General features: G+C 36.9%; 1 protein-coding gene across 8 annotated transcripts in view; it reads left to right on the top strand.

Annotated features, from left to right (window-relative positions):
• The first annotated feature begins 486 nt into the window (after positions 1-486).
• The window catches only part of EBAG9 (estrogen receptor binding site associated antigen 9), a 31,764-nt gene continuing 11,585 nt past the window's right edge, over positions 487-20,665 (top strand). Inside the window, exons 1-7 of one of the 8 annotated variants that reach the window (XM_070630861.1) lie at positions 528-798; positions 4,125-4,364; positions 10,885-10,982; positions 13,847-13,925; positions 14,717-14,875; positions 16,861-16,968; positions 20,346-20,437. In XM_070630861.1, the coding sequence (XP_070486962.1) occupies positions 10,900-10,982; positions 13,847-13,925; positions 14,717-14,875; positions 16,861-16,968; positions 20,346-20,437 (521 nt within the window). In that variant the 5' untranslated portion in view covers positions 528-798; positions 4,125-4,364; positions 10,885-10,899. Of the gene's footprint in view, positions 1,626-4,124; positions 4,365-10,884; positions 10,983-13,846; positions 13,926-14,716; positions 14,876-16,860; positions 16,969-20,345; positions 20,438-20,665 lie in introns of all 8 variants that reach the window. The other 7 variants (XM_070630863.1, XM_070630864.1, XM_070630862.1 and 4 more) reach the window with 7 other exon arrangements.

Genomic DNA, 20,665 nt, shown 5'->3' on the forward strand with positions numbered 1-20,665 from the left:
TGCAAGCGAGGAAAGGGCAAGGTAAAATGACACTTTTTAACTTCTGGTTAAAGGAAATTTGATTAAAAAAAAATTAGGTGGAGAACACTAAGTCCTGAATTAAACTCAACGTTTCGCATCCCGAAGGTGGCAGAATGATGTGAGATTTGGCCTACGCACATCCAAATCATCCTGGGACAGCCGGAGTTCCCTCATTTTTTGCAATCGAAACACTGCTTTGCCTTGCTCCCAAACGGTACGGGGATTCTGTGGGTAGAACGAGAGGGGGCATGATTGGACCGGAGGTACTCTGTGCAGAAAGGAGGGCAACACGGAACGAGCCCGGGCGCTCTGCGATGGAACAGCCTGAAACGGTGCAGCCAAAAACGATCACAAAAATCCCCCAACTGGGAGCCTCGGCCATAGCCGCGCCTGTCGCCGTCGCCCCGCCCCCCGGCGCTCATTGGCTCCCAGTCCGGACGCCGGACCCGCAGCCTCTCTCCTATTGGGCCAGACAGGACCTGGGGCGGGTGCGGAAGTGAGGGCCTGGAGACAGCCGAGAACCTCCTTCAAGGAGGGCGAAGAGGGAGGGGCTGGGGGAGGGTTTCCCGAGGAGGGGGCGGCCATGGCAGCTGCGCGACGGCAACGGCGGCTGCGACGGAGCGCGCGCCCGGCTTTGAATGAGCGGGGCTGGGACTGAACGGGCGGAGCGCGAGCTCGAGGAAGCGACCGGCAGCGCGCGTGCGCGCGCCGTGTGTGCGCGCGCGGCTCGCGGCAGCTCGGAGCCTCCGCCGGGCGGGCGGGGAGGGGGAGGGGCAGGTGAGTGTGTGCGGCTCGCGCGCGCCCGCGAGGGGCTTCTTTCCCCGACCTCCACCCCTGCCCTGATCCCAACCTGGGCCTTGGGGGTGTCATCTGCCCTTCCCTGGTCAGCTCTGCTCTTCGCCCCGCACTTCCCGCCCTCCCACCTTCCCTTTCGCCCCTCCACCGGGTTTCCTCCCACGGCCGACTGCCCCTCTGGGGTACTGTTTCCGGGTCAGGGTGACCCCTGGGGTGAAGGAGCTGCGACGGGGAGCGGCCCTAGCTGATAGCCCTCGCCATGCCGCGCTCACGCGTGGGGCACCGGCCTGTGGGGCGCCGGCCCGGACACCCCCGAGTCCCCCAGTCGGCCCTCCGTGGGGAAATTTGCCCGTCCTTCCTGCCCTTCCTCTCCAGGCCTCGCTCCTTCCCAGGCTTATTTTTCCAAATTGCCCGTCCCAGCCCGCCCGGCCCCCGCTTCAGCCGGTTAGAGCGTGGCCCCCGCCGCCGTGCGCAGGGCGTTGCGTTGTGTAACCCGACGACGCTCGGGTCGTTTGTCTCATCTGTACAGTGGGTATGATTTTGTTTTCATCAGCTAATTTCAGGTGGGTAATCTGAAGTTTAAGCATTTTAGTTATGAAACTTTCTGCTTTGGGGTCGTCCCGGAGACCTTCCTCCCCCTTTGTAAGCGTCAGCGGTGTCACATGTTGGAGGGCCTGACTTTGAGTTGCCAGAGGTTGTGCAGGGTTCGACTTCACCACCCGCCATCACCATCCGCTTCTGGTTCTACTTCTAGTTCCCCTTCTCTGACCGCTGCCGAACTTTGGTTTCTCAAATGTGAGTGAGTTCAGGTAAATTTTATTTTTGGAGCCTTGTGATGTTCCTTAACATACTTCAGAGAGTGACAAACTTTATTTGAGGATATTCTGTACTGTGCTAGACCATATGGTCTTTTTAAATTTTGGTATTAAAAACATTCAAAACTACAGTTTCAGAAATCCAGCAGTTGATGACTTGTTTAGTGTGTACCAGCGTAGTTTTGGCTTGCCTTGTTTAACAAGTTGGCATGTAGTGACTCTACTGAAAGGTCTCGCCAGCAGTTTACATGGAATTACAAGGAGGAAAGATAGGTTTACTCTTTCCGTTTCTAATGCAGCCTTCTTTTTTAAAATTGTAGGTGAATCTTTTTCACGTGACATAGCCGAGCTGTCATTCCTGTTGATTTCCTAGAGGTGTCATTTCGCCAAAAGCCCTGAGGATAGGTTCCTTCGTGGTTCTGTATCTTATTCTGCTATATTTCAAGTTTGTGTATTTTCCTATTTTAAAGGAAATTTTAATTTTAAAATTAGCTTATAGTAGCATTTCTCAGTTCTAGAAAGTGGTTTAAAGCAACCGAAGTGCAGGCTCACTTAAGATGTATACTTAGCAAATTCGTGATCTAAAGGGCGTTTAAAAAATCAAGCTGAGGCAGAGTATAAAATTTAAAAGAAGGTTTCTCAAATGGGATATGGTGTGGGGAGAGCCTGGGCTTTGGGGTCAGTCTGTTTAAACCCCAGGTGAGTGGGTCTGAGCTTCTTTGTCAGCCTCATCTGTTAAATGGGAATAATAAAACTTAACCTCTTTTGTTTGTCCTTAGGATTTCACTGAGACGATAGGACATACATTGTCTAGAATTGTGTCTTGAACATATTGTTCAGGGAATGTTAATTTTCCTTCATTCAACAAATTTTTGAGTACCTGCTGTGTGCTTGGCATTGGCTAAGACCTAGAAATACCAAACTGAGCAAGACTGTTAGGGGCCCTGCCTCCTTAGCCCCCCCCCCCCTGCATTGTTGCTAGCTTGTGACAATTGAGCAGTGAACACCGGTTTCTCTTTACTGGGTCGGTAGTATTTCCCATCACTCATAGTAGTATCTGTTGCGTAGTAGGTGCTAAATACATATATTCATTGAATTGGATTGGCACATTAATTAAATACAGGTTCCAAAGAATATTTCTGCCTGCAGATGAATGTAGTTGATAAAATCGAAAGTGTTGGTTGATAGTTAACCTGATTGCGTTTTCTACATTTCAGTACAACTGGTTGGGAAATTTATCTTGGAAATTATAACATCATCACTGAATTGCTAAGAGTGTTTATTGTTAGTGAGGTTCTCTTGAATTTTGAATTAAATAGACCTTGAATTAAATGGAGTCTAAGTCATTGGGTGTGGAAGCATGGAAACATGTGCCTACTCTCTCTGCTTCAATTCTATGAAATGAGAACAACAATATCTATCTCATAAGATGGTTTTATGGATTATGTGAGATAATATTTAGATAGTACTTAGCACGTAGTCGATGGTCAATGAATGTTAGTTCCTTTCTTTTGTTAGTCACAAAAGCGAATTTTCCACAGAATGAGGATACTCTTAACTGCCAAGGAGAGAATTCTATTCCCTTGTCAATAATAGTCCCACTTTCCCTTTTTCTGTTGGAACTAAACTTTAAATTTTATTTTCAGTTACCATTGAAGTCATTCAAGTTGATGAATGCTTATTGAACAATGACACAACAGTATTTGTAGCCAGATGATGATCCTCCTTACCACGCCTCTATATGAAATTTATTCTCCACTCTTCATTCGTGTGTTTCCTGAGACCCACTCCTCTCCCCAGGCCTTAAATATTACGTATCTTCTCCCTTCAGAACATCCTGATAGAGTATCTCCTCGCTTCTGTTCCCTTTTCCCTCAAGTGCCACATGCTCTACAGTCTCTTTTCTAGCCATCTTTTTTGGCTTATAAGGTTTCTGAAAATTTAGGCTAAATTTTCATTTAGGAAAGTTTACTTTTTTTTGGTTGAGAGTTTTATTTTTGACCACTTAGCTTAAAATGAGGCTTTTATTCATCATTTAAATTATTTAGATCATTCTCATAATGAAGCAATCAAACCTTTCTTTCAGCTCTTATTTTGGAGGTACTAGATCGGTAAGATCCTCTGGAGAAGGATTGTGCAGGACAGATTAGGTACATAGAAAGAACGGTAGTGCAAGATGGAAAATATGAGTAGAGTAAGAGAAAAATACTGGAGTTAGGAATACTTTACAGTAGTCCAACAAGCTAGGGAGAATGTAGTGGAAATGGGGAAGAATATGGGCAGTATTAGGAAATGGAATGAAGTCTTTTTGGCAGTTTGAATGTAAGGGGATAAGAGAAGAGAGGAGTCAAAATTGTTGCATTTTTTGAACCCTAGTAAACCACTGATTGGGGATGTTTTTGACAGAAGTATTCAAGTTACTTGAACAGCAAAATTCTTAATTTTATCTTGGTTCATTTTCTCTTAAAGTCACTCTTCTTTCCATCCTCTCAGTTAGTGGGCCAGCTCCAGGCAGAGGCATTCAGGAAATCGTTACGCTCATGTGGAGATACCACCTCCAGTTGTGTGAAGATGCGTGAGCATTGCTGAGGAAGCCCTTTGGAACTCTGTTACTGTGGAGTCTACTTGCCCTTTATTCCTTTCTAACTGTAGAAACAGGAAGGGCTAGCTCTGTGCTTTGCCCTTCTTTAGAACGGACGGGCAGTAGTGGCTCTACAGAGCAGTTAGGATCAGGTACCGTAAGAGTTAACTATTTTTTCCTTGCTTTCTGGTTTTGTTTTGTTTTTATTTTTATTTGACTTTTATTTTGAACTTTTATATTAAAGTGTAACATACAAACAGTATATACAGTAAAGTAAGCTGGTGTTGCTACCACTCAGATTGGTATATAGATCTTAGTTCCCTCATGCTTCTGTACCGTCCCCCATCGGAGGTGCCCACTGCTTTTTACTATACAGTTTTTAAGTTAATGTAATATTTTACTAGTTGAGAAAATTATTACATACTGTTTTCAAGACTTTAGGAGGTTATTCTCATATCTGGAAATTACAGACAAAACAGAGTGCTGTCTGGTTTAATCCATGTGAAATACATTCTAAAATAGCATGCTGTTAGTACAGGGATGGTGTATTTTTCCAGGAAGGTTTAATCTTTATGTTATATTTATAAATTTTAGTGCTTATCTTTATACACATATAAGATAATTTTTAAAAAGTCAGCATTTCAATTTCGAATAGAAGGAACACACAGCTGTCCCTTTAATTTGGTTCCATAATAGTTATTGCTTAAGTTAGGTTTCTCTACTTTTAAGTAAATATGTTTAGAACTGAAGTCCAAATATACTGTTTGTGCTTTTTTATTTTGGAAAAAAGTGTGTATCAGATCATGTTTTCTCTTTTTGTTTTATGGAATCACTCTACTCCAAATATTGGTGTTAACCAACTGTGATGATTGCTTCCACCACTGGGAGGCCATGATGAGTTTTAGTTGTAATTTTGTTATTAGCTTGTTGCCTGGCCTTGAGCAGAAGAGTTAACTTCAGTGTATCTTAGTTTGTTGGTTGAGAAAATTAAATTGGATGATATACTGATATATTCAAATGACTCCAACCTATGAGTCATATGATTCTAAATGCTTACTCAGTAATTTTCCTCCTCTGACAAATAAATGGCAAGGAAAAGGTAAAACCTGAAATTCCATTGTTCGAAACATCGTTCCTGTGTGTGGGCGTGTGTATATGCCTGTACTTTCTTGTGACTTGACTGAACGTGTGATCTGCTCTGCCTCTCTACAGTGGAAGAATGACCATCTCTCATGGATTAACAAATTTTATTTTCCTTTGCCCTCTTTTATATTTATTTTGAGATTATGAATGGGGAAATTCGTGGTTACTTGCTATTTATTTATTATTAATTAATTAATTTATAAATATTGGCACCTGAGCTAACATCTGTTGCCATTCTTCCTTTTTTTTTTTCCTCTCCCCAAAGCCCCCCAGTACATAGTTGTATATTCTAGTTGTAGGTTCTTCTGGTCGTGGCATGTGAGATGCTGCCTCAGGGTGGCCTGATGAGCGGTGCCATGTCCGCGCCCAGGATCTAAACCAGCAAAACCCCGGGCCGCCGAAGCGGAGTGCATGAACTTAACCACTCCACCACGGGGCTGGCCCCTGGTTACTTAATATATTTAATTTTAACTTGTGCCAAAACTCATTTTAAGAAATTTTTTAATTAGTGATTGTTAGGATAATATGTGCAGTACGTATTATGGTATAGGTGACTAAAATGTATGAAGAAACATTTGTAAATAATGACCATGTTTAAAAGGCTAGCAAAATAATACCTGTGTCACCATTTTTGAGAATTTTTTTATCTTGTGGTTGCCGTGGCTTTAAGTAGTTTCCAATTCATTAGTATTTCTTGTATATAGAAGCATATCTTCTGATTTAATCATAGGGGGCAGTATGAGTGTGATCTTTCAGGACTCGAACGCTAGAACCAAACTCCCTGGGTTCGAATCCCAGTTCTGTAACTTACCAGCTATGTGTCTTTGGGTTTCCCTATCTGACATAGGGATAAAATAGTATTTGCCTCAAGTGTTTCATAGGGTTGTTGTGAGCATTAAATGAGTTATTACATGTAAAGCACTAAGAAGAATGCTGGGTATATACTAAGAGTTAACTGTTGTAGCATATTGAAATGCTGTTAAGAACTCAGAACTCTGTTCCTAGAGAAATTCTGTAATATGTTTCTTGTCACTAATTGACCTAGTTTCCTAATGGAAGTTGGCTCTGCAGAAAGAGTTACAAGTAATCAATACAAGATGATAGTATTAATGACTTCTTTTAAGATTCTAACCAGAATCTGAAAACTTTCCTAAGTGAGATAATATTGTTAAAAAAAGTCTTATTAGCATAGATTGTTTTCAATAGATTTTTGAGCTAGAATTGACATACAATAAACTGCACATATTTAAGATGTACAATTTGATCTATTTTGATGAATATATACACACCTGTGAAGCCATTAGCACAATCAAAATAGTAAGTATATCCATTACTTGTAAAAGTTTACTCATTTACTCATGCCCCTTTGTAGTCCATCCTTCCCATCCTTCCTTGCCCCATCTCAAAGCACCACTGATCTACTTTCTGTCACTATAGATTTGTTTGTATTTTCTAGAGTTTTTTTAAATAGATGGGATCATATAGTCTGTTCTTTTTTGTCTGGCTTCTTTCATTCAGCGTAATTATTTTGAGGTATGTCAACGTTATTGCTTGGAGTAGTAGTTCATTCCTTTTTATTGCTGAGTGGGACTCTATTGTATGTATACACCACAATTTGTATGTGTATATTTGGGTAGTTTCCAGTTTGGAGCTATTGAAAATAAAGGTACTGTATAAGTACAGCAAGTTTTTTTTAGGGTTATATGCTTTCATTTATCTTGGGTAAATTCCTAGGAGTAGAATGGCTGGGTCATATGGTACATTTTGTTTAACTTTGTCAGAAACTACCAACTATTTTCCAAAATTGGTGTACCGTTTTGCACTCCCACTACCATTGTAGGAGAATTATGGTTGCCCCATATTCTCCCCAGTACTTGGTGTGGTGATTATATTTAATTTGAGCCATTCTAATTGTGTACTAATGGTTTTTACTGTGGTTTTAATTTACATTTCTCTGATGATTAATGATGTTGACCATCATTTCATTTACTTATTTACCATTGTATATCTTCTTTGGTAAAGTGTCTATTCACAGCTTTTGCCCATTTTTTAATTGGGTTATTTGGTTTCTCACTGAGTATTGAAAGGTTCTTATAGATTCTAGATAAAAGTCCTTTATTAGGTATATGCTTTGCAGAGATTTTTCCAATCTATGGCTTGTCTTTCCATTCTCTTAAGAGTGTTTCTGAATTGTAGAAGAGTTTACTTTTGATGAAGCCCAATTTATCAGTTTTTCTTATTGATTGCACTTTTAGTGTCATATGCGAAAATCTTTGCTGGACCCAGCTCACAAAGATTTTTGTCCCTTTTTTTTCCCTAGAAGTTTTGTAATTTTAGGTTTTATATTTAGATCTGTGATCCATTTTGAGTACTTTTCATAAATGGTGTGAGATATAGATTAAAGAATTTCATTTGTTTGTTTTTGCATATAGAGACCCAGTTTTTCCAGTGCTGTTTGCCAAGAACACCATCCTTCTCCTCTTAACTGCCTTCACATCTTCCTCAAATTTCAGTTGTCCATATATATGTGGGTCTGTTTCTGTACCTTCCATTCTGTTCCATTGATCTATTTGTCAATCTTGACTCCAATACTATGCCATTTTGCTTACTGTAGCTTTGTAACAAGTCTTGAAGTCAGGTAGTGTTAACCTTTCTACTTTGTTCTTTTTCAGTGTTATTTTGGCTACTATAGGTCCTTGCATTTCCATATGAATTTTAGAATTAGCTTGTCAAGTTTTAGAGAAAAAAGCCTGCTGAGATTTTGATTGCGATTACACTGAATGTATAGTTCAATTTAGGGAGACAATATTGTAAAACATTGAGTCTTTGAGCTCTGAAAGATCTTTTTAAGTTAATTCAGGTCTTTTAAATTTCTCTCAGTAGGGTTTTAAAGTTTTCAGTATAGACGTCTTTCAAGATTTGCCCCTAAGTATTTCATATTTTTTGTGCTCTTATAAATGTGTTTAAAATTTCAATTTGTGATTGTTTATTGCTAACATATAAAATTACAGGTGATGGTAGATTCTGTTGAATTTTCTACATACACAAACACAGTTTTACTTCTTGTTTTTCAATCTGGATGCCTTTTATCTCCTTTTCTTGCTTAATTGCACTGGCCAGAACCTCCACTACAATGCTGAATAGAAGTGGTGAAAGCACATGTGCTTGTGTTGTTCATAATCTTACATAGGAAGTGTTCAATTTTTCACCATTAAGTCTCATGTTAATATAAGTTTTTCAGAGATGTCCTTGATTAGGTTGAGAAAGTTCCCTTCTATTCCTGGTTGGTTGTGAGTTTTTATCCAGAATGGATGTTGAGTTTTGTCAATGCTTTTTCTGTTTCTACTGAGATGAGTATAGAGTTTTTCTTTTTCAGTTTGTTACTGTGGTGAATTAGATTTGATTTTCAAGCATCAAACCAACCCTACATTCCTGGGCTAAGCCCCACTTGGTCTGATCTATTATCCTTTTATATTTTGTGGATTTCAATTTACTAATATTTTGTTAATGAGCTTTGTGTCTATGTTCATAGTACACTGGTCTCTAGTTTTCTGGTAATGTCTTTGATCTAGATTAGTATCAGTGTAATGCTGCCCACAAAGAATGAGTTGGGAGGGGCTCACCCTGTGCTGTAGTGGTTAAGTTCGGTGCACTCCTCTTCGGTGGCCTGGTTTCACAGGTTCAGCTTCTGGATGCAGACCTACTCCACTCATCAAGCGGCAACTCACATATAAAATAGAGGAAGATTAGCACAGATGTTGGCTCAGGGCTAATCTTCCTTAAGCAATAAAAGAGGAAGATTGACAGCAGATGTTAGCTCAGGACAATATTGCTCAGCAAAAAAAGAAAGAATGATTTGGGAAATATTCCCTCCTCTTCAGTTTTCTGGCAATTTATACAGAATTGGTATTACTTCTTCCTTAAGTGTTTGGTAGAATTCACCAGTGAAAGCCATCTTGGCCTACAAATTCAATTTATTTAATAGAGATAGAGATTTTCAGGGTATCTGTTTCTTTGATAACTTGTTTCTTTCAAGGAATTTGTCCATTTTATCTCATTTGTCAAATATAGGCATTAAAGTTGCTTGTAATATTTCCTCACTATCTTTTTAATATCTGTAGACTCTAGTGATGTGACCTCTCTCGTTTATGATATCAGCATAATTCTGTTATTAGGGACATATATGTTTTAGATTGTTATGTGCTTGTGGTTAACTGACCCTTTTATCATTATGAAATGACCACTTTTATACCTGCTAATAGTATTTTTCTGAAGTCTGCTCTCTGACATTGAAATAGTCACTTCAACTTTCTTTTGGTTAGTGTTAGTATGGTATATTACCCCCATCCTTTTACTTTTTTTTTTTTTAAAGATTGCCACCTGAGCTAACATCTGTTTCCAATCTTCTTTTGTTTTTTCTTCTTTTTCTCCTCCCCAAAGCCCCCCAGTACATAGTTGTATATTCTAGTTGTAGGTCCTTCTGGTGATGCTATGTGGGACGCCGCCTCAACATGGCCTGATGAGTGATGCCATGTCTGTGCCCAGTATCCAAACCAGTGAATCCCTGGGCCGCCAAAGTGGAGCACACGAACTTAACCACTTGGCCATGGGCCGGCCCCATCCTTTTACTTGTGTTTCTATATTTAAAGTACATTTAAGCAGCATGTAGTGAGGTCTTCCTTTTTTATCCAATCCAACAACTTCTGCCTTTTAATTGGGATGTTAGACAATTTTCATTTAATGAGATTATTGATATGGTTAGGTTTAAGTCTATTATCGCTTTTTGTTTTTGACTTCTCCCATCTTTATTTGTTCCCCATTATCTTCTTTTCTGCTGCCTTTCCTATTGAGTATTTTTTATCTCCTTTGTTCTCTTATTAGCTATAACTGGACCCTGCCCCTCAGAGGATGTTAATTAATTTACTAGGGATAAGCCCAGGTATCATTATTTCTTTAAAGAATCCCCAGATATGTGAACCACTGGACTAGATGATCTCTATGGTTACTTCCAACTTATTAGCTATGTGATTTTGGGCAAGTTATTTGACTTCTCAATTCAATGTCCTCATCGGTAAAATGGGTATAATAAAATGTATCTGTCGTAAAGTTAAAAATGTTTAAAAATATTTTGAATAGTACTATTGAATGTAAATTCATATAGTTCAGACTTCAAAGGGTACAAAAACTGAATAAATGCTGTTTTATACTTTTTTGATTTTTTAGTAGAAAATAATAAATAAATTGTGTATAGATAATTTAAATAGAATTATTTTTAAAAACCACTCAGAGTATTTCAAAAAGTTTTTTTCTCTCAATTGTTGAAAACTCTTCAAAAACTTACTTTCTTGAATTGTCAATATGATTTATACTTTAATTTTATAATGTACTGTGTTATATTGTGGTTTCTAAAGAAAAGTAAAAAATATGTCTGACTTAGAGCTCATAGTAGGACTTTTCGCCTTGATTTCAGAAAGGGAGCATAGCTTCTGAAATCAGTTTAATGCATTTATTTTTGTGCTTTTTCCACAGGTTTTGATTCCCACCATGGCTATCACACAGTTTCGGTTATTTAAAGTTTGTACCTGCCTAGCAACAGTATTCTCATTCCTAAAGAGATTAATATGCAGGTAAACAAATTTTACGGTCAAGTTGACCTGTTTATCTTCTTGCTGGTTTCGGAGACCTTCAGAACTAGAAAAGGGCAGGATAGACTGTGTTATAAGCTAACTATCTTTTTTGCAGTATTCATTCGTTAATCTCTAGTATTTTTAAATATTCTTTTCTCTACTTCAGATCTAGAAAGTAGAGGTTTAATTCTTTTCATTCTTTCAGATTCTTACATCTTGCACTGAAATGACATTCTTAGTACTACAGAATCTCAGAAATAAGCAGACCAACTTTCATTCTTATAATCATCGGACGGTTTTTATGTACATAATTGTTTCATTATCAGAATGTTTTAAAATGGTTAAGTGGAATTAGGCATAGATGTTTCTTTATATACTGCAATATGAATGCTATTTTTACATTTAAAAAAACTTTGACAGAGAAACCCCAAACAAAATAGTTTTTTTTGGTCTCGTAAATGATATCCCAGACTGCGCAGGTAGTCCAGGGCAGGTGACTCATTCTGCTTCAGTCAGTCGTTCAGAGACTCAGATTCTTTCTATTTTGTCACAGTACCATACCCTAGAGCTGTAGTTCCTAAACTGTGTCCTAAAGCACTTCAGGGCTTCCCATTAAATCACAGCAGTGCTATAGGATATTTAAACTTTTTCAGCAAAACACAGTGAGTGTGACAGTCAACATCTGTTAATGGCTGCACACACTTCTGGCACAAGGTAGTTCACATTTGCAACATTAGATCCTGCAGCATTACTTTTGATGATGTTCTTGAATGTTTGAGAGAAGTTTTGTTTACTTGTATTTTTGGTGACCTATCTTTGCAAAGCTAGGATTTTAGGTTGTAATTAAAAGCTAGTACTGAACTAAAATTAACATGAAACAGAAAATGAGGGTGGTGGTATCCAGTCTGATTCCAAGGCTTAACAAACCATGCAGTGTCCAACAGGCACACACATTCCATTAGTAAGTACTTGTGGTTATTTAAGAATGAGATCGAAATATTTTTATTTAAATTTATATGTGTTATTTTCCAATGGCTACTAAGCAGTTAGGACATACATGAGTATTAAATTGTTTCTGCCTAATCAATGGAACTGTCATTTCTTTTGGCCTAGAAGTATTGTGAAAAAGGTACTGACACACTGAGAGTAGGGTAGGGTACAAAGGAAGTAGAGGGCCGTCAGCTCTCTATTTTGATGGACATGATTTAGAAGTTGCACATAAGTCTGTTCACAGCCTGCTGTCCAGAGCTTAGCCACTTAGCATATGGCCACTTAGCGGCAAGGGAGACTAGGAAGTATATTCTCTTGCTAAATGGCCATTTTATAGCTGCTGAAACTCTGAGGATTAAGTAGCATTGAATTTCTTGTTAGAAGTAAAGTGACCTGGAATGTTTTTACAAAAAGGTCCCGGGTATGGCAATGGGAATGAGTGGATGAAATAGAGTGGAAATGATCACTGGAGGATGGGAGGTCAAGAAAGAATTGAAAAGTTTAGGGGATTGTTGAAATCACCTAGGAAGAGGACAGGATTTGGGAAGTAGGAAAAATGGTGAACTAAATGCTCAAATCATCAAAGCGTGAGGAGGAATAGCTAGAAATTCATTAGTTAAAGCAGGATAAGAATGGATGTTAATTGCTAGAAGGCTGGAGGTTAAAAGAAGTAGTTTTGTTAACAGTGGTGATAAATTATAGATGTTTTTCTCTTTGCATCTGTATTTTCTAAAACTTCTGTTGAATATAGATTATTTTTAATATAGGAAATTACATTTGATTTAAAAAATATTCAGGACAATTCTCTTGTCACATAAATTTCTTTTGTCAATGTAAATATATTTAGGATTGATTGTATGTTCAGTTTTAAAGGAAACTGACCCTTGGTTAGAATAAGCTTTTCTTAAGTGTTAGAAGGAACCTAGATCATATGTGCTAAAATACCAGGTTTACATCATAAATTTAGTCCTAGACTATACTACTTTTTTATTCATACTTTCAGCAAATAAAGTATGATTTCTAATCTTGTAATAAAAATAGCTGACTTTACCAGTTAGCTCTAAGTAGATGCTTTATAAATTATTTGAAGTGAAGCAAGTAACTAAATCATTTAAAATAGCTACCATTTTTTTAACGCATTATGATAAAGCAGGCACTGTCTAGTATCTAGCTGTGTTAAATATGTCACTTAAGTAAATCCTCCCAACAACTTTGTAAAAGTAGGTTTCAGTACCTGGATTTTACAGATGAGGATATTGAGGCTGAAAAGTTAGGTAATTCTAACTAGACTCATAATTAGTAGAAGTAACATTGAACAACATAGTCTACATAGATTCCCATAGCACATGCTCTTAAAAACTGAGTTATAATACCTATCTTGTTTAATACAGTGCTTTTCCTACTAATCCTAAAACTTTATGAGTTACAGTTCAACCCAGTGATTTTCAGACTTTTTCAGTTTAATAGGTTATCTTACCAAGAAACCAAATATGTAAAATAAACAAAAGCTAAGGCACCCTGGTTAAAACGGAACAGCTGTCTCTGAGCTTTGCCTGCAGAACTCACAGTACTCTAAGGATCGTGGTTTGAAGCCACTTTGCGTTTTTGGTTTTGGCTTTATATTCCTCCTAAATTTGTCTATAATTCTGAGCCCTAAACCAAAAAGCAATTATGTTGTCCTGTGCAAGATTTTAAAAACATGTAAAAGATATCTGATACATGCCTTTTCATATCTTAATGAGCAACTTTTAATTATTAAAATAAATAATTCTAAAATTGAAAAATTGTTCTACGCCTTAAGTTACTGTCTATTGTGTTTTTACCCATGCTTGTTTTGGTACTTCTTGAAATAAATTATTTCATTTTTGTTTTAGGTCTGGCAGAGGACGGAAATTAAGTGGAGACCAAATAACTTTGCCAACTACAGTTGATTATTCATCAGTTCCTAAACAGGTAATTTTTTTAAAAGGTTGAATAAGTGTTCCTGAGCCATATTTTTCAAACTGTATTGCAGACCATTAGTAGGTCATGAAATTAATTTCATAGTGATGGTCAGGATTTTTGTTGTTGTTATATTTTCTTATTCTAAAATTTTTATTTGGTTCTTCATTTTCTTTTCTATTCCTTTGCCAAGATTTTCTGTTTTTTTCCCATTGGTTTTAAGAGTGTTTGTTATTGCTTATTGGAGCATTTTTATAATAACTGTTTTAAAGTCTTAGATAATTCCAACATTAATATCATTTTGAGGTTGGCATCAGTTGATTGACTTTTTACATACAGGTTGAGATTTCTTGATTTTTGTTTGCCTGGATATTTTCAGACTGTTTCATGGACATTTTGAATATTATGTTTGAGACTCTATCTTATTTAAATTTAAATTTTATAAACTTATAAAATTTAAATCCTACTGAGAATGTTGATTGTTTTTCACTTTATCAGGCAGTCCACGTGGTTAGGCTTAGGTTGCAAGTTCCGGTCCTCCTTCTGTGGGCTGTAGTTCTCATGTCAGTTCAGTTTTCAAAGCATTTGCTTTTGTTTTGTTTTGCTTTTTGTTTTTTACTGTCTCATAGTAAAATTAGGTATTTTTTTAAACTTATGACCTAGTTTTGGTATGTGATATAAAATTTATATTTTTCCTGTTGACCAAAAATGTTTGAAAAACTATGTTTTTAAAGCCCATTTTTCTAATAAGTGATGAATGAGATGTTAATTTGTGGCTGACAGTATTGATCAATTAAATTTAGACAGATGTTGAAGAGTGGACTTCCTGGGATGAAGATGCACCCACAAGTGTAAAGATTGAAGGAGGGAATGGGAATGTGGCAACACAACAAAATGCTTTGGAACAACTGGAACCTGACTATTTTAAGGACATGACACCGACTATAAGGAAAACTCAGAAAGTATGTTGAAAGACTTGTGGTTTAGAGATTAAACTATTAAACTGCTTTTCAGATTCCTATAGTTAAAATTAGACAGTATAATTAGTAATTGTTAGAAAACCTATTCTAATTATCCATTTGTTGTGTTTTCTATCATGTAAAGAGGTTTATGTATTCAAGTGACCTAGACATAGACCCTAGTAAGTTGTCCCCCCAAGTCTTTTAAAATTATATCTAAGCATTTATTGAAATCCTATTATATAGCAGATTCTAGACTCCAGTCTCTGCTATGGAGACTAAGGTGAATAAGATATAATTCTAACCTTAAAAGAGTTCACAGTTTAGTGCTGTCTACAAACTGAGAAGTAGTTTCCATGTTGGTAACCATTATAAAACCGATGCAAAGCTCTGAGAACTGGAAGTAATTGTTGTGGGTTTGTGTTAATCATTCCTTCCTTATTTAATCCCTTTTGAGTAGAATGTGGAATATTACCTAAAGTTGCAGGGAATTATTGGAAAAAGAACAATAGCTGAGTATTTTCCTTTCTTTTTATCAAAATAGTACATGTACATTTTAAAAAATGTTTAAATCAAAGAATATAGAAGGGGCTCGCCCCATGGCCGAGTGGTTAAGTTCATGCATTCTGCTTCAGCAGCCCAGGGTTCACTGGTTCGGATCCTGGACATGGACCTACACACCACTCATCAAGCCATGCTATGGCAGCATCCCACATAGAAGAAATAGAATGACCTACAACTAGGATATACAATTATGCACTGGGGCTTTGGGGAGGGAAAAAAAAGAGGAATATTGGCAACAGATGTTAGCTCAGGGCCAATCTTCCTCACCAAAACAAAGAAGATATTAAAACAAAAAAAGAATATAGAAGAATTTATGGAAAGCAACAGACTTCTGCCCCATCACCCTTGATAGCCAGTTCTACTTTCCAGAAGCAGCTACTCATAAGTTTTTCTGTTTAGGCTTCTTCTAGTGTTTTTTCTTTTTACCATAGCTATATATAATATGCTTACATTGTTATTCTTGATTTACCAATCACAGACATTGTCCGCTGACTTCATACTATGGTGAATGAGGATTTACTTCATTCCGTGCTGACCCCTCTTCTCCCTCTTTCAGATATTATAATGTTATTATTCCAGTCTACCTCACCAGTCACTCTGCTATTCCAAAAGAACACAAAGTTCCATTTCTTGTTCAATCAAGCATAGAAAATATTTCTTATAAATATACTTTATAAAATGAGGACATTATTTATTCCACACTTCTCTGCTAGAGATCCTCTGTCTCCATCTATCTCTCAGGTGGTTTCAGCTATACATTTTTACATTCTCAAGGTTGATAAGGTTTACATTCTGTAATCACACTTGTTTTTGTTGAGTTGTCCAAATGTCTCAATGCTGAAAAGCATTAAGTTGTGTATTGTTCAAGGAGTTTAAGTGGGTTTCTTAGTAGATGAATACCTTGTATTTTGGAAGTATATCGCTGCTCTCAGTAGGAACCCAGTATATTACAATAGAACCTTAATAGATTAATTAGAATGAAATGCTTTTAGGCTACAAAGCTAACACTACTGGCTTGAAAGAGTTAATGCATTCATAGATATCCACATGCTTAGAGAGCTGGTTATACTTTTGGTAGGATTTGATACATGTACTTATTGAATGCAGTGACTAAAAGTTCCTAATTATGTTTGGAGGGGCTAGACGAAGTAGGGAAGAAGGAGGAAAATGAGAATTTATTTACTTACTTTTTAAGTGAAATACAAGTTTTCTTAGTATGTAACTGGTTTGTGTAATAATTGCTTGGGAATTTTGATAGTATTTACAGACTATTTTTTTTAGTTTTTACCTTGTAAATTTTGAAAGAAGAAGGGTAGAAGATATTTTAAGTAATTAAAAAATGCTTTGGTCAGTTAATTATTTTGTCTTTTTCATATAGTGATGGGTAAAATATTTCTCTAATTCTATTTCAATTAATCTTTCAGATCATTATTAAGAAGAGAGAACCATTAAATTTTGGCATCCCGGATGGTAGCACAGGTTTCTCTAGTAGATTAGCAGCTACACAAGATATGCCTTTTATTCATCAGTCTGTAAGTATGTTAATGGTATTTAAGCAGGGGTCTGTTTTTGTTTCTGTTTTCTTTAAAGAAGAAAAAAAACAAAATGAATTGGACATAGTTTTTTTATTTCTGGGACGGTGAAACAGGTTTAGCCGTTTGAAATAGGTTAATCTGGAGTTTCACCAATCCTATACTTTCATGAGATTGTAAATTACTCATACTGAGATACTAAGGTACTCATACCAAGATAAAAGATACTAAGATCAGAGTTCCATTGTACATTTACAAGATAGAGACAAATGTTATTTAAAGATATGATTTTTAAAGAGAGTATCACTAAAATTTAACCTAATAGCAGGTTATTTTTAAGTGAGTTAGGAATTGTTTCCCTAGTAGAGTACGTCTACATTTAAAGTGTGATTCGACTTAAAATGAGTTTGACTTAAATGCAAACTTTCAAGAACAAAAATAGTGAGGCAAGTATATAGCTGTAGTTCTCAACCTTGAAAGCATATCAGAATTAGCTTTGAATTTTTTTCAAAACACCAATGTCTAAACCCTTTTCCAGACCTAAACCTAAGCATGCTTAGTTTGATTAATTATTGCTTAGTAATTGACTCATTGATTATATTAGTTATCTATTGTTGTATAACAGCCCCACACTTAGTGGCTTAAAACAGCGATAAATATTTTTTATATCATTTAGTTTCTATGGATCAGGAATCCAGAGGTAACTAAACTGGGTGGTTCTGGCTCAGGTTTTCTAGTGAGTTTCCAGACACAAGTCATTAGCTGGGGCTGTAGGCATCTGAAGGCTCAGCTGAGATTGGAGGATTCGTTTCAAAGGTGGCTCACTTACGTGCCTGGAAATTAATGCTGGTTGGTTGCACGGAGCCTCAGTTCCTTGCTATGGAGCTCTTGATAGGGCTGCTTGAGTTTCCTTATGACTTAAGGAAGCTGACTTTCCCAGAACAAGTGATCCCTGACAGAGAGAGAGAGAGAGTGCAGAGGTGAAGCCAGAATGCCTGTTTATAGCTTAGTCTTATAAGTGACTCATTGTCACCTCCATGTTATTTTGTTCATTGGAAGCTAGTCACTAAATCCAGCCCATATACAAGGATAGAGGAATTAAGCTCCACCTCTTGAAGGAAGAAGTGTCAAAGAATTTGCAGACATAGTTTTAGACCACCACATCTATCTGTCTATCTGCAATTTGTCTATACTGCACAGGCGCTTCTGAGGCCCCTCTCCCCAGGGGACCCATGTTTACTTATGTTTTTAATTTATTGATCAACAAATATTCCTACTAATGCCAGGTGCTTTTTAGGTGCTAGTAATATAGTGGAAAGTAGCAAAACAGGTAGGGTCCTTGCCTAAGAAGGATGCATTCTAGTGGGGGAGGTACAATATTAAATGATCACACACGTAAATATTACAAATTTTGATGTCTTGTTCATGATGCTATGAGAGCATAAATAGCACCGTAGATATTTCTCTAAAATAGCATAGCGTCATAATGTTTAATTTTTTACTTTGTATTTCTAAATTTTAAACTTTATTCATATATTTTTGATTCATATTGGTAAAGTAGTTCAAACCTACCCAGTGAGTTAGTAAATGTTTGCCACCTAACTAATTGTAAATATATAACCACTTACAGAGTTGGGAAGGGGTAAATAGGGTAGATGGAGAATGTCTCCAATGCTGTTTCCACATATTTTTCTCCCAGGCAGACAAAATAAAGGGGCATTGCCTGGGAGAGAACGGTAACCTACTGCACTTTGTTCTCTACACCAAAAATCCACCCACTCCACAAATTAGGTTCTTCTTTTAAACTGCACATTCTTTTTTTTCCAGGAATTTGTCCTTTGTACTGTTGTGATAGCTCTTTTTATACTAAGGATGTTAAGTTTTTCTGTCACTTTTACAATTTTTCAGTTTTGTTGATTTTAATAATTTGGTTTGGCTGTTTTTGATGGGCAGATGTATTTAGTTTTTATGTAGCAAATCTATTAGTCTTATCCTTTACTAGTTATTCTTTTTTGTTTAAAAGCCCATCTCTGCTAAAGAATCAGTATCTCTTTTTTTTTATGGTCTTAGTAGTTTGACTTTGTTTGTATCTAAATGTTTTATACATTAAAAGTGAAATGCCTCAGTGGAAAAATGGATAAGTTTACAAATAAGAAATAGACATAACTTGATAACGTAGAAAAGTTTGATTTTATTAGTTTTCAAAGAAATTCAAAGTAAAATAACAAGACACCATTTTTAAATCTTAATGAATTAGCAAAGATAGAAAAGAAGTCTATTAGCAGTATCGGCAAAGATACAAGGAAACACGACTTCCACCTACTGCTCTCCTCAGGATAAATTGGTACACCTTTTCAAAAGGGTCATATATTTTGTTTCAGTGGCTTTAAAAATCTTTCTTTTCTTTGATTTAGCTATTGTACTTTTAGAAATTTATATTAAGCAAGTAACCAGAAATACTTAGAAATTTTTTTAACAGAGGATGGTATAATTAATATTTATGGTTAGGGAGGAGAAAACTCAACACATATTATTTCATTTTTACTTGTAAGTGCTCAAAAGAGAATATAATAAGCCTGTTCACAGATTGGTGACAATTATTTTATGCAGATAATCACCTCTATCCCTAACTCAGCATTCCAGAATGAGCATTTTCACTGGTTTGTGGAAGGAAGAAGTGAACTTTTAGAGGTCTGGCCTGGGGAGTAGTGGAAGGTAGTGGCAGCCTGATAGTATCAGGTAAGTAGGACAGGCAAAAGGAAGCACAACGTAGAAGTACTCTGATAAAGAGTAAATTTTGCCTGATTTGTCATTTTTGCCTGAGACCCAGATAGTAAATGCCACTGAAAAAATCTATAAATTGTGTATACTTAAATGAAGATGGCTGTGCTAGTTTGAAAACTTGGGTGCTTCCAGGTCATCTCCTCAGTAGGCCAGTCAAGCATCTCTAATGCAGTCTGGGACCAGTCTATCTCTTCTCTTTCCCCTCTCCCTCCCCACCCCGTTCCTCTTACTGAAAAGAAAAAGAAACAGAAAGAAGAAATGTTCTATTCTTGTTCATTGCAAACTAAAATAGGCAAAAAAAAAAAAGAAAAGTTAATATAAAAGGAGTATCCTTTAAAACATAAAATAGGAAGAAAGCTGCACTTGCCCAGGACTGGCTGAATACTGAAAGTCATGTGTCATGGGAAACCCCTCAGTTCCAGGCAAACCAGGGGCCAAATCATTTGGGCCTAGTATAGGATGTGGGAAGGAAGTGGAGAAGATAGAGGGGAGTGGCATAGTCTGAGTTATGTCTTAAAAGGTACTCTTCGTGACTGCTAAGTGGAGAAAGATAGCTCTTTATTATTGTGATATTGTTTTGTTTTTTGTCGTAGCCTGAATTAGGTGACTTAGACACCTGGCAGGAAAATACCAATGCATGGGAAGAGGAAGAAGATGCGGCTTGGCAAGCAGAAGAAGTTCTGAGGTATTTGAGTAATATTTACATTGCAACTTGAGTAGAAGTAGATTTGTTCATGTTGCGTTTAAGGTCAAGAAAGCTTATCCTGCCAAATGTCATATTTTTCTTTATTCTCTCTCACTTGAACCTTAGATAATATGAGATACTTTTTTGTATTTCAGACTACATGTGCTATTTTATATGATTAAAACCTCACAGAAACCCAGAATTTAAAGCATTATAGAAAGAAAAGAG

Source organism: Equus przewalskii, chromosome 8 (assembly GCF_037783145.1).
Source record: "Equus przewalskii isolate Varuska chromosome 8, EquPr2, whole genome shotgun sequence".
NCBI lineage: Eukaryota > Metazoa > Chordata > Mammalia > Perissodactyla > Equidae > Equus > Equus przewalskii.